This window comes from Notamacropus eugenii, chromosome 6 (genome assembly GCF_028372415.1).
Source record: "Notamacropus eugenii isolate mMacEug1 chromosome 6, mMacEug1.pri_v2, whole genome shotgun sequence".
In the NCBI taxonomy this organism is placed as follows: Eukaryota; Metazoa; Chordata; class Mammalia; order Diprotodontia; family Macropodidae; genus Notamacropus; species Notamacropus eugenii.
In genome coordinates, this window is record NC_092877.1 from 35,635,015 (window position 1) to 35,647,166 (window position 12,152).

General features: G+C 42.9%; 1 protein-coding gene across 12 annotated transcripts in view; it reads left to right on the plus strand.

The window, feature by feature from the left end:
• Window positions 1-12,152, plus strand: part of SBF2 (SET binding factor 2) — a 500,875-nt gene that overhangs the window by 476,055 nt on the left and 12,668 nt on the right. For all 12 annotated transcript variants that reach the window (XM_072619459.1, XM_072619460.1, XM_072619461.1 and 9 more), the window contains 5 exons: window positions 1,410-1,537; window positions 3,076-3,309; window positions 4,482-4,586; window positions 8,239-8,432; window positions 11,073-11,160. In XM_072619459.1, coding sequence (XP_072475560.1) covers window positions 1,410-1,537; window positions 3,076-3,309; window positions 4,482-4,586; window positions 8,239-8,432; window positions 11,073-11,160 — 749 coding nt within the window. The remainder of the gene's footprint in view (window positions 1-1,409; window positions 1,538-3,075; window positions 3,310-4,481; window positions 4,587-8,238; window positions 8,433-11,072; window positions 11,161-12,152) is intronic.

The window sequence follows — 12,152 nt, forward strand, 5'->3', positions numbered from 1 at the left end:
AAGAAAAAAACTTTTAATTACAACTATCTCAAAATAGAATGGACTGTTTTAGGGAGGTAGGAATATCCCACTCCAAACAAGGATTAGATAGCCACTTATCCTAAGCATTGTAGAGGGGATTCTTGTTCGGGGGGACTAGATTAATGAACGTCTCAGGCCCCTTCCAGCAGCAAGACTTGAGTTTCTATGAATGAATGAATGAATAAGCATTTATTTAGATCTTTCTCTGTGCCAGGCACAGTGCTAAATGCTATGGATACAAATGCAGTAACAATCATAGTTCCTGCCTTCAAGGAGTTTATGTTCTAATGGGAAAGATAACACACATAGGGGAATGGTGACCAATGAGACTTTGGTCTGGAAAGTTAACGGGATGATGAGTAAGACCATAGATGATTAAACTGACATACCTCATCTAGGATCAGACAGAGTTGATTTGATCATGGTTCCAGAATTGGAGATTTTGGGATGTGGGTGATAGGTATATGGACATATGGGTATAGGACAAGGTGATTGGAGAGACTGTGGGGAAGCTGGCCAGAGAGTGAGGAGTGAAGTGAAGCATGCCTGGGGCTTTCCTAAAGGAGAGGTCCTGGAGTCTGCAGTCAGAATAGTGGAGCCTGGGGCTGAGGTTCAGTCAGGCTATGGTCCAGAGCTGATGCATTGTAGATTGAGAACTGGAAGGACCCTTAGAGGTCATTGAGTCCAACCACTCCATTTTTTTTTTTTTTAATCCACTTAATCTATTTTCTCTCCCTCCCCCACCACCACCATTGGAAGATTAAAAAAAAAAAGAAAAGCCCATGTGATAAATATACACAGTCAAGCAAAAATTCCCAGTTTGTCTGTGTTCAGAAAATATCTATGTCTGTGCCTAAGTCCATCGCCTTTTTGTCAAGAGGTAGGTTCCACGTTTTTAATCATCAGTCCCCTGAAATCATAATCGATCATTTTGCTGGTTGACATTCTTAGGACTTTCAGAGTTGTTTGTAATAAATCCTCCTTATTCTACAGATGAGGAAACTGACGCCAGAGGAGTTAAATGACTTGCCTGGGTTATATAGGTAGTGAGAGGCTGGCCAAATCCTCTCATTTCAAAGTCAGTGTTCTTTCCGTCATACTCCATATTTTTTCTTATTCTCATTGATCTGTAAAAGCTGTCGTTTTCATTTCTGTCAAACTCCCTTGGTTTTAAGACCTATGAGCATTTGATATGGCTTCTTTGAAGTTCATTTTGCCAGCACTTAGCATAGTGGCTGGCATATAGAAGGCACTTAAAAAAATGTGTATTGATGAATTCCCTATTCCATATAAAATGTTCCTCCCTTTTCTGTTGACATTTTTTCTTACCTTACATTTTTATCCCAAACTTCATTTTATCCAACTTTCATTTTTGTGTTGTTTTTCAGGAACACTGTTTGAAGATAAAGGAGACAAGCATGCCAAAAAGGGAATTTGCATTTGGGAATGTATTGAGAGGATGCACAAGAGGAGTCCCATTTTTTTTAATTACTTATATGCACCAGTGGAAACAGAGGTACTCAGAGAAATTCTTGTCTGAATTTTTTAACATTGCCCTAGAGTTAATGTTTTGTTGAGTTTCATTAAAATAGCACAAACTGAATATAATCTGTTTAGACTCCTAGAAAAGTTAAACACCAAAGGCACCTTGGGATGATTTGGGGCAGGAGATAAGGGGGCTATTTTGTCAGAGAAAGAACTTTCCTGACTTAGAAACAGGAAACAAAAAGTAGTTCCCCAAGAAATAATGCCACATCTGGTCTTATTGGGCTTTTTAATAAACCATCTGAAAGAAGACATGCTCAGTGAAATATCCAAGTTTGTGAAATGATAGTAAGCACTTCCAGATCATGAGAAGTCAGATAAATAAGGTTGGGGAAGACCTTAAGGATACGTGGATGAGATACAAAAGAGCATCTGAGCGTCAGTGTTTTTAAATGCAAAATAAAGGAGTAAGGGGAAAGTAGATCAAACTCCTCTACTCGAAGACAATATCTGAATTCTCCAAAGGGACCTAGGCGTCCTAAACTTCACAGAAATATTACAGCCACATAGGCCAGCCAGATGTCGGACTTTCGTCAAGCAGAGTAATCCCACGCTAGTGCAGAATCATGGTATGTCTGTATATCTAAGGGTAGGCCTGGTAGCCCCTTCTCAAGATAGGATATGAAACTAGAGGTGGTTCAGAGCAGAACAGCTGACTGATCAAGGAGCAGGCAGGGGACAGTTCTGTATTTTCAGTCAGACTAAAAAGAGGATGAGGACTCAAAGTTAAAAGAAGGAATTCTAGGAGGATTATGATTGAAGCCTGAAAAACTGTGAGCATCCAGGATAAAAGGGATTTGGGCTGGCTCACTCAGTCCCAGAATACTTTCACTGGAAGAGTATGACTCTTAAAAAGAGCCAGATTGGGATGTATAGAAGGCAGAAAAGAAAGTTGGCACAGTTGGAAGTAAACTGGTCCAATTCATTAGCCTTAATCCAAGAGGAAAGTCTAAATCATTTCTGAAGAGACTTCAGTGAAGTCATGTAATAGCAGGGCTATAATGGTTTATTAAGGGAAACAAAGTTGTTTGGAGCATATCCCTAGGCCATGAGGCTGTCATGGAAGACAGTAGCCATATGCTTCTGCAGCATGTGTCTCTCGTGCCTCTTGCAAAGATGGAAGAACTCAAGGTTGAAAAGAATAACTCAAAGTAACAGTTACCATGCTCAGGAATGATTTGCAAGGGAAAAAACAGATAAAAGTATCATTCCTTACCTTCATTAAAAGTCCATTTGGCTCCATACATAGGCAAATCTAAATGTATGCTTTTAAATACATTGCTTAGGAAAGTCAGGTCACCAGGATTGGTACTGAGAGTAATTCTGCCCAAGGTAACGGTCAAAATGTTCTATGACACTTTCAGAAGAACAGTAATTTTACTGCTTAAAGAAAGTTGCCTTACTTCCTGGAGCCCAGCATGTAGGTATGGAGAGGGCAGATTCCCTTTGTATTGAAAAATGTTCAGCCTTCGAGGTAGTGGTGTAAATTGTAATGTTCTGTTTGAATAGGTGCTAAAGCCCAGTATAAATGTGTCCAGCCTCAAGAAATGGGATTATTACATGGAAGAAACACTATCCACAGGGCCTTCTTACGACTGGACAATGCTAACCACAAAATCCACACCACATGAGGACACAGACCAAGCAGAGGGAGCAAGGCCACAGAGCCAGAGGAGAATAGTGTGGCCGTGCTACGATGATGTCAGTAAGGTGCAGCCAGATGCAGTCACCAGCCTCTTCAACGTAAGTCAGCACACTCAAAAGTACCATTTCTTAAGCTGCCTTAAGACACAAGTGCCTGTTTCCTCCTCCAGATGGAAAGGGATTGGACTCAGCTAGAGCCTTGGGCTTAGGAGATTTTTTTTTCTTAGACCTTAGGAAGTCAGTGCAATTGACCTCAGATCTGGGTTTCTGTTGTTTTCATAAACAGATATACACATTACTCTTGTTACTCAATGACAGTACTGTAAGAAAGCCTCAAAGTATGCACAAGAAAACCAGTTTTGCTTAGAAACATTGTCATGGGAAAAAGTGGAACTGACAGAGTTTGGTATTCTAATGTCATTGCTATTATACTAACTGGTCTCTGTTGAAATTAGCAAAATGGCTAGATAGTTGGAACCCAGCAAGGTCAATTTTGTGGCATAATTATGTGAAATATGTAAGGGTAATTGTTAATACCCCAAACAAGAACCTGCCTTCCTTTGTAAGAAAAAATGGCTGTAGTGTCCATGATGGCCCAACTAGCTGCCTTCTACTGGAAAAATATGCCCAGATAAACTCAATCCCTACCAAGAAACATTTGGAAGTAGAGTAAACTCCAGTTGTTTGACTGCCTGCCTCTTCTGGTGCTATGTCTCTTGACCCCGTGCTGGGAGATTTCTAAGCATGAAATCTAGACCAGTAAGACTAGCTTGCATAGGCATGGCCAGGTATCCTGCCATCACACATCTCACAGTCCATCTTTCTCATGCCAGGTGTTTTTCCTGTAGGCTTTGTTTTGCTCACTGTAGCAGAGACACACCAAGAGAGTTGGGCCCAAGGCTCCTTAGTTGTTCAGGAGGAGCATTTTCATCGTTTATTATCTAAGCCCTCTCACTCACTAAAAGGCTTTGTTTTGGGTTCTGAAAACATCACTGTACACATGTAAGCATTGCATAAGTATAGTCCCACCACCTGAACCATAGGGACCCTGGCTTTGGGGGCCAAGCAAAGACCCTGTTTCATTTCTCCCTGGTTCCTACTTAGAAATAACACAGATGTGGGTTCTAATGCCCAAACCAGCTCCTCATCTGGGCTTTTCAGTGTCCACTTTCTGCTGTATTTCACAGATTGTGCTGTAAATATGATATAGTTAATGGATCCACTAGCCTGAAATACTGACCTTCCCCCAAACCCCTTTTTTTTGACTACAGGAAATTGAAAGGTTAGAACACAAATTGAACCAAACCCCAGAAAGGTGGCAGCAGCTGTGGGAAAGGGTGAGCACAAATCTTAAGGAAGATACAAGACAAGACCAAGTAAGTGGGTCCAAGCAAGTACCTTCATGTGTCCGCCTTCATTCTACATCTTCTGGACCATCATTTTTCAGGTCTCTACATATGCTTTTGAAAGCGAGGCAGCCTGAGCTCTGGAGTCTGTCACAAAGATATTCTAGATAGCCATAGCTAGGCATCCACGCAGAGAGGACCTGAGAGGCACATCTGCATGGGGGTGTCACGTTGGCAGATGTCCTTGTGCGAGCAGATCATGCTTGTTTCACTGAACCAACATGCCTATTATGTGTAAAGCAGTGCACTAAAAGTGGGGCAGCTAGGTGGCACAGTATATAGTGCACTGGTCCTGGGTTCAAATCCAGCCTCAGACATTTACTAGTTGTGTGACCCTGGGCAAGTCACTTAACCCTGATTGCCTCCACATCCAAAAAATAAAATAAAAAATAAAAGTAATGAGGGAGATACAGATGTAACTACTAGGAGATGTGGTCATCACCCTCCAGGAATTCGCAGTCTGTCAGGGGAAGACTAAACTAGACAGGCATATGCATATGTGCTGATAGGTGATAAGTCCTCACGAAGAGTATAATGCACTCTGAGATGAGAGGAGAAGCCGTCACTTCCCGCTGAGGGGGCCAGAGGAGAGACCTTGCCTCATGAAGGACTGCTGTTGGAGGCGAGCCTTGAAAGATGGGCAGATCGCTCCTCACTCACACCTCTCTGCAGTCTGGCTTCCATCCTCCCCTTTCAACTGATGTTGCTCTCTTTAAAGTTCCTCATGATCCCTTCATTGACACATCTAATGGCCTTTAGCTCTGTAGACTCTGACACCATCAGTCACCCTCTTTTCCTTGGTATTCTCTTCTCTCTAGGTTTTTGCACACTTCTCTCTCCTGGTTCTCCTCCCACATGTCTGACCACTTCTCAGCCTCCTTCCTGTATCTTCATCCAGGTCTTCATCCAGGCCCGTTAACTATAAGTGTCCCGAAGGTTCTGCCCTAGGCTTCTCTGATACTATTTCACTGAGTCATCTCATCAGCTCCCATGGACTCAACTATTATCTCCATGAAGATGATTCTCAGATTTATGTGTCCAGCCCTCACCTCTCCACTGACGTCCAATCTCAAATCTCCAGCTGCCTCTTAGATATCTCATTCTGGTTATCCCATAGACATCTTAAATTCAGCATGTCCAAAACTAAACCTGTTATCTTTCTCCCCAAAACCTGATCTGTGTCTGACTTTCCTATTACTGTCAAGGGTCCCAAAATTCTCCCATGCATCCAGGCTCCCAACCAAGGTGTCATCCTCAACTCCTCATTTACAACCCCATCATCAGTCAGTTACCAAGTCATTTCATTTCTACCTTCATAACATCACTCACATACACTTCCTTTTCTCTTCTGACATTGCCACCACCTTGCCCAGGCCCTCCTCATCTCATATCTGGGTTATTGCAATAGCTTGATGGATGGTCTCTCTGCTCCATTCCAGCCATCCTCCAGTCTCCTATCAAAGTGATCTTCTAAAGTACAAAACTGACCTTGTCGTACACTCCATTCAGCCTATGACAGTGGTTTCCTTCTCCTTTTTGGATCAAAGATATAAAGCTTTGTTTACCTCTGTTTACCCTCTATAGCCTGGTCCCTTCCACTTTTCCTGTCTTTTTGTACCCTACACCCATCTATGTCCTCTGTGATCCAATGACACTGGCCTCCTTGCTGCATCTCCCAACTCCAGATGTTTTGTTGGCTGTCCCCCATGTCTAGAATGCTCTCCTACCATCTCCATCTCTTGCTCTCTATGGCTTCCTTCAAGTCAAAGTTAAAGTCTCAACTTCTGCAAGAAGGTCTTCCTAATCCTCTGTAATACCAGTGCCTTCCCTCTGATGTTCTCCCAAATTCATCCTATCTATATCTTGTTTGTAAAGAATTATTTGCATGTTGTCTCCCTGTCATATTGTGAGCTCCTTGAGAGCTGACCCTGTTGAGCTTTTAAAGACCTTCACTACCTGTTTCCAGTCTCATCTGCAGTCTCAGTCTGGCCAATTTAGCCTTAGAATCAATAACCTATGTTCAGATCCTGCATACGGCACTTACTAGCTGTGTGACTGTGGTCAGATCACTTACTCTCTGTGAGCTGCAGTTTCCACATCTATAAAATGCTCCCTGTCTACTTCCCTACATGTGACTGTTGTGAAGACACAACAAGATAATGTACAAACTGTAAAGTGCGATATAAATGTCAGTTGTTATCGTCTAGTAGACATTCAATAGTCATTAAGCCCCAAAAAGTTTTAGACAGGAATATGAAATAATGTCAGATGTTACTGTAAATACTGACTCTCCAGTCAGAAGTTCTGGGTTCAGAACCGTGCCACTGATACTTAGAAGTTGTATGACCTTTGGCACATCATTTAATCTTCTGAGCCTTAGTTTCATCATCTGTAAAATGCAAAGGATGGACTAGACAGGCCCTGAGGGCTTGTCTAGGTCTAAATCTACAGTCTCTGGAAAGTCATTGGTAACAATCTTATTGTCTTGCATATAGTAGATACTCAATATGTATTTGTTGAAATGAATTGAATACTCTCCATTTGGGATGCCAAAACTACTAATAGGAGTGGGTAATGGCTGCCTGGTGGTTGTGCCCTAGGAACCCAATGCATGTCTGTAGCCTCAGGCTTTCTGGGGAGCTGCTGAGTTTAGAAATGATTTTTTCCAAATGCTCTAACTCACTATTGAGGGGAGAAATGCAAATTAAAACAACTCTGAGGTACTACCTCATACCTATTAGATTAGCCAGGAGGCCTAAAAAGGAAAATGGCATGTTGGAGGGAGTGGGAAAAATGAGACATTAATGCCCTGCTGGTAGAGTTGTGAGCTGATTCAATCATGCTGTAGAGGACTGTAAAACCATGCATACCTTTGAACTAGCAATACCAGGACTACATCTGTATCCCAAAAGAGATTAAAAAAATAAAAAGGAAAAGGACATATATGTACAAAAATATTTATAGCAGCTCTTTTCTGGTGGCAAAAAATTAGAAATTGAAGGAACACCTATCAGTGGAAGAATGGCCGAATAATTTTGGTATGTGACTGTGACCAAATACTATTGTTCTATAAGAAATGATGAGCAGGATGCTCGCCCTCAGGGAAGCTTGAGAAGACTTAAATGGACTGATGCAAAATGAAATGTCCCATGTACCAAGTAACAGCAACATTGTACGGTGATCCACTGCGAGTGACTTAGCGATCCTCATCAATACAGTGATCCAAGACAATGATGAAAAATGCTGTCCATCCCCAGAGAAAGAACTGAGGATGTCTGAATACAGATTGAAGCATACTTTTTTACATTCTTTATTTTTCTTGAGGTTTTTTTTGACCTGTGTTTTCTTTCACAACATGACTATTATGGAAATCTTTTGTGTGACTGTACATGTATAACCTATATTAAATTGCTTGCCTTCTCTATGAGAGGGGATGGGGAAGGAAGTAGGGAGAAAATTTGGAACTCAAATTTTTAAAAACAAAAGTTAAAAAATTTTTTTACAAGTAATGGGGAAAATAAATATTAAACAAATTTTTGTAAAGTTCATTAGTTGTTTTAAAAAAATTACTTTTCCAGCTTTCTGTCCAAGGTGTCTTAAGAAATGTGTTTTATGTTTTCAGCCCCGAAGACACCCTTCTAGCTCCTCAGGAATTGTGACTACCAACTTACACTCCTATCAGAAGAGATCTCTGCTTCATCTGCCTGACAGCGGCCTAGGGGAGGAACAAAACGCCAGCATCCCCCCATCCAATGGAGTGGGCCGGAGGGCAGCCACGCTTTACAGCCAGTTTACTTCCAAGATTGATGAAAACAGGTGACACACAGGGTTCTTAACAGTTTCCTGCCACTTAGAGTGTGTGTCCCTCTGGTCATCACATAGGCAAGAGGGATGGTCATCTCTGTGTCCCTTTTCTTCATTTGTCTCTAGAGCTAACTTGATTTGACTTTCTTTGTGGGATTGCCCGCTATCTGCCAGGTGGCAAGTCCTAGGATGCATTTCTCTTATATACTTCAGGGGATCTGTGATCTCACTGGTGTGGACACTCCCTCCTGTGGGGTAGGTTACATCCACCCACACCTTCTCCTACTTTCCTACTTTCCTATATTCTCTATAACTCCTCCCCAGGGGCCAGCTTAGCATCTGGAGTCCTTCCTAGTGGTCTCAGCATTCTGTGAGTACCAGTGCTGCACTAACACTATGCCTCTGGTATTCCTTACTTGTGCTATAGAACTGGTCAGAATCACTTTAATGAAGTCCTTGGCACCATACACCCCATATGTGTTGTCTCCTTTTGAACAAAAGGTCCTGCGTAAGTAGTGCTTAGTCCAGTGCTAGCCACATAGCAAGCACTTTATAAGCGCCTTTTCATTCATTCATCAATCCCACTATATACACACACATATATGTGTGTATATGTGTGTGTGTGTGTGTGTGTGTGTGTGTGTGTGTGTGTATTATAGTTTGGACACAGAATAGTTTTCATTAGCTTATTGTTTACCACATGAATGGTGAGTGTGAATGCAAAGTAGTTCTGAATCTTATTTACAAGATTCTTCAAGTTTCTTAAACTTCCATATGAGGTCATGACCCACAGTTTAAGAAGCACTGGGACTTAATGTCATCTGCAAAAGCAGTATCTAAAGAATATCGCCATTTATTGGAGAATCAGTCTCTCTTCCATTTGCGTTTTGCACTGGACATTCTCTGTGACAGTGGAAAACCCCTTTGGTGAACATTCTTCGGTTTTGTACTTCACTGAACATTGGTAATGAGTGAGCTGTCAGTGTTACCTCTCCTGTTACGTCCATCAAGGAGTCTCATACCATTGTAATGTTTGCATCAGAAATACCTTTAAACACCTTTTGAAGGAGAGCCTCTAAGACTACATTTTTCGTCTACCAAACCAAATCCTGTAAAAGAACAGTATTCACTGTAGAATCTTGTGTTTTCTGACCCTTTCAGCCGATTGGATAAAGGCGTGATTTGCTATTGAATTTCATTTGCAAAAGATTGCATGTTTCTTTCCTATGTTTTTATCAGAGATGCACTTGTTCTTTGTGTAGAGAATTCCAATGACAGTTTCACAAAGGTGAAGAAGTAGGGATGTTGGTTGATAATGTTCATGTCCCCTTTCTGTTACCTGTTTTCCGTAGCTGATTTTTTTCCCATTCATTTGGTCTGTTCCCCTCTTCTAAATGCCTGGAGGTTCAGTCTCTTGGTGCCTTCAGAGCTACGTTCCTTGTGTCATGGTCCTCTTCTGTATATTGTACTTGGTATAACTGATTGCTTTCTCTAGTGCTGTTTCTGTCTAACAGAGCACACTGAGGTGTGTTAGATGTGATGTTAGAAGGGGTTTTCAGAGTCTAAATGTGGCAGTTCCACCGTCACTGAAGGAGGAAATTGTTCATTGAGAGATCTTTTCCATCTTTGCCTTTTGTCCTCCTGATTTCATCTTTAAATGTCTGTGGGACGATCAGCCAACCATTCTGCAAACTTGTTGTTTCTCAAGTTGCTGCTTACTCTTTTATGAAGTGCTTTTTGCTCATAATCTTCCCCAGTCCTCATACTTCAGATTGGACATTTGTCAAATGAGCCTCTCTTCTGAGCCTGTGCTGCCCTTGGTTACCACATCTCTCTACCCAGCAGAGAGATCCAATGTTCTGTCTGAGGCTTTTTCTAGATTTATTTTTTTTTTACCTGTTTTTGGTGATTATTCTGCATGAGCAGTAGTGATTGTCTTCATAGATATTTGTTCCTTTGTCCATTTCCTGTTATAAAAATTCAGTAGCTCATTTTTCATTGTAGGCTGTACCTTTTCATCTTATCCTTTTTACTTATGTTTTGATCTTGTCTTTAACAAGCTCATGGCCCGGCTGACACAGACAGCTGATTTGGAATTTATTCTCACATTGGTAACCAGTAAGTTCCTGTCTGTTAAGATGCAACTGGTTTCATTTTTTGTGATGTTATTCAATGTTTAATATGTCTGACTCTTATTCAAGAGAAAGTACTCATGACATACAGTTGTGAGGCTTCTGTGTAGTCTGCGAGCCTTTGGCCTTTTTTGTTTCTTTTTCCTGACCTCTATTTTCTAATATCTTTTCCACCATTCTCTATTCCTACCTTTACATTGAAGCCACTGGGTATAAAGTCAATATTGATTTAATTAGAAGCGCTTATCAAATTCATTCTCAAATTTGGAGTCAGAAGACCTTCCAGGGTCACATGACAGTGCGGTCACTTACTAGCTACATGGCCTGGCAGAGATTCCTCCACCTCTTTGCACTTCAGTTTCCTCATCTCTAAAATCAGGCATTCCTGAGCTGTACCCACAGTCAAAAGCAGCCCGAGCAGAGAATGTCAGCACCTGCAGCTTGAGCTTCCGGGGGAGGGAGAGAGGCCAGGACATGGCAGAGGCCTTTCTGTTCATCTGCTCAACTTGTGTCCTGCCAGGTCTTTTGAGGGCACACTCTACAAACGAGGAGCTCTGCTGAAAGGATGGAAGCCCCGCTGGTTCGTGCTGGACGTGACAAAGCATCAGGTGACACTCTGGGAGGGAAAAGGGCAGTGACCCCTCGTCGGGCTCTGAGGGGCTCCTGGACGATTCCTGGAGTGACCAGATGCTGCATCTGCCTGCTGCAGGGTGCACTCATGCTCACACACGCACGTACACTTGGTCCTGGTGACCCCAGACCCTGTGCCCATGTCAGTAATCATCAGTTTCATAAGCTGCGGGGTCTGGTCTGTGTCATGGGAGGGAAGATTGGTGATGAGACCCCAGCTCTCCTAGAAATGGCAGCCTCATCTCTGCAGGGCTGGAGAGGACATGCAGCGCTGCCCTCACCAGCCTTGCCAGAGGCTGTGATTAATCCTCGTGGTTATGAGATGAGGAGGGGTCACTTGTATGGCTCCAGCCCCTGCCTTTCTCTCTTCCTGTCCTGAGATTATGTGGCCCCATGATGACAAGTTAGAGGAAATCTTTGAGGGCAGAGACAGGGAACAAGCTATTTGAACAGGGGAGAGTGGACATCAGTAGAGAGATGGTGTCCTCTAGTGCAGGGGCCTCAGAATGAAGGACCCCAGTGAGGCGGCTGGTCCCTAGACAGCTGTGGCTTGTCTTTCATGCCTACTGCTGCTGCTATGCTCTGGTGTCCTTAGAAGTGGAGGCCACATGTCCAGCTGTCACTAGCATCCACAGCTGTCCTAGGTGATGATAGAATGGACAGTGGGACAAAGTAGAGAGTCCTAGATGGGGGGGGGGGGGGGTCGTCACAGAGCCACCATGGGTCACAAGTGCCATTTCAGCCATCTCCTCATTGTGTCCTGCGACTCTCCCTTTGCTTCTCTGACCTTGGTTCCCTTGTCTTTAGAGAAGGAATTTAGATAATCACTGAGACCCCCTCTAGCTCCACAGCTTACAGCCCTAGGACATGCACTCTGCCCTGGGTGGGTGTGGGAGTAGGGCAGCCCCTCCCAAGTCTCCAACCACTCCTGTACTACCCTGCAGTTGGAACCATCAGGGACTCCCCGGAG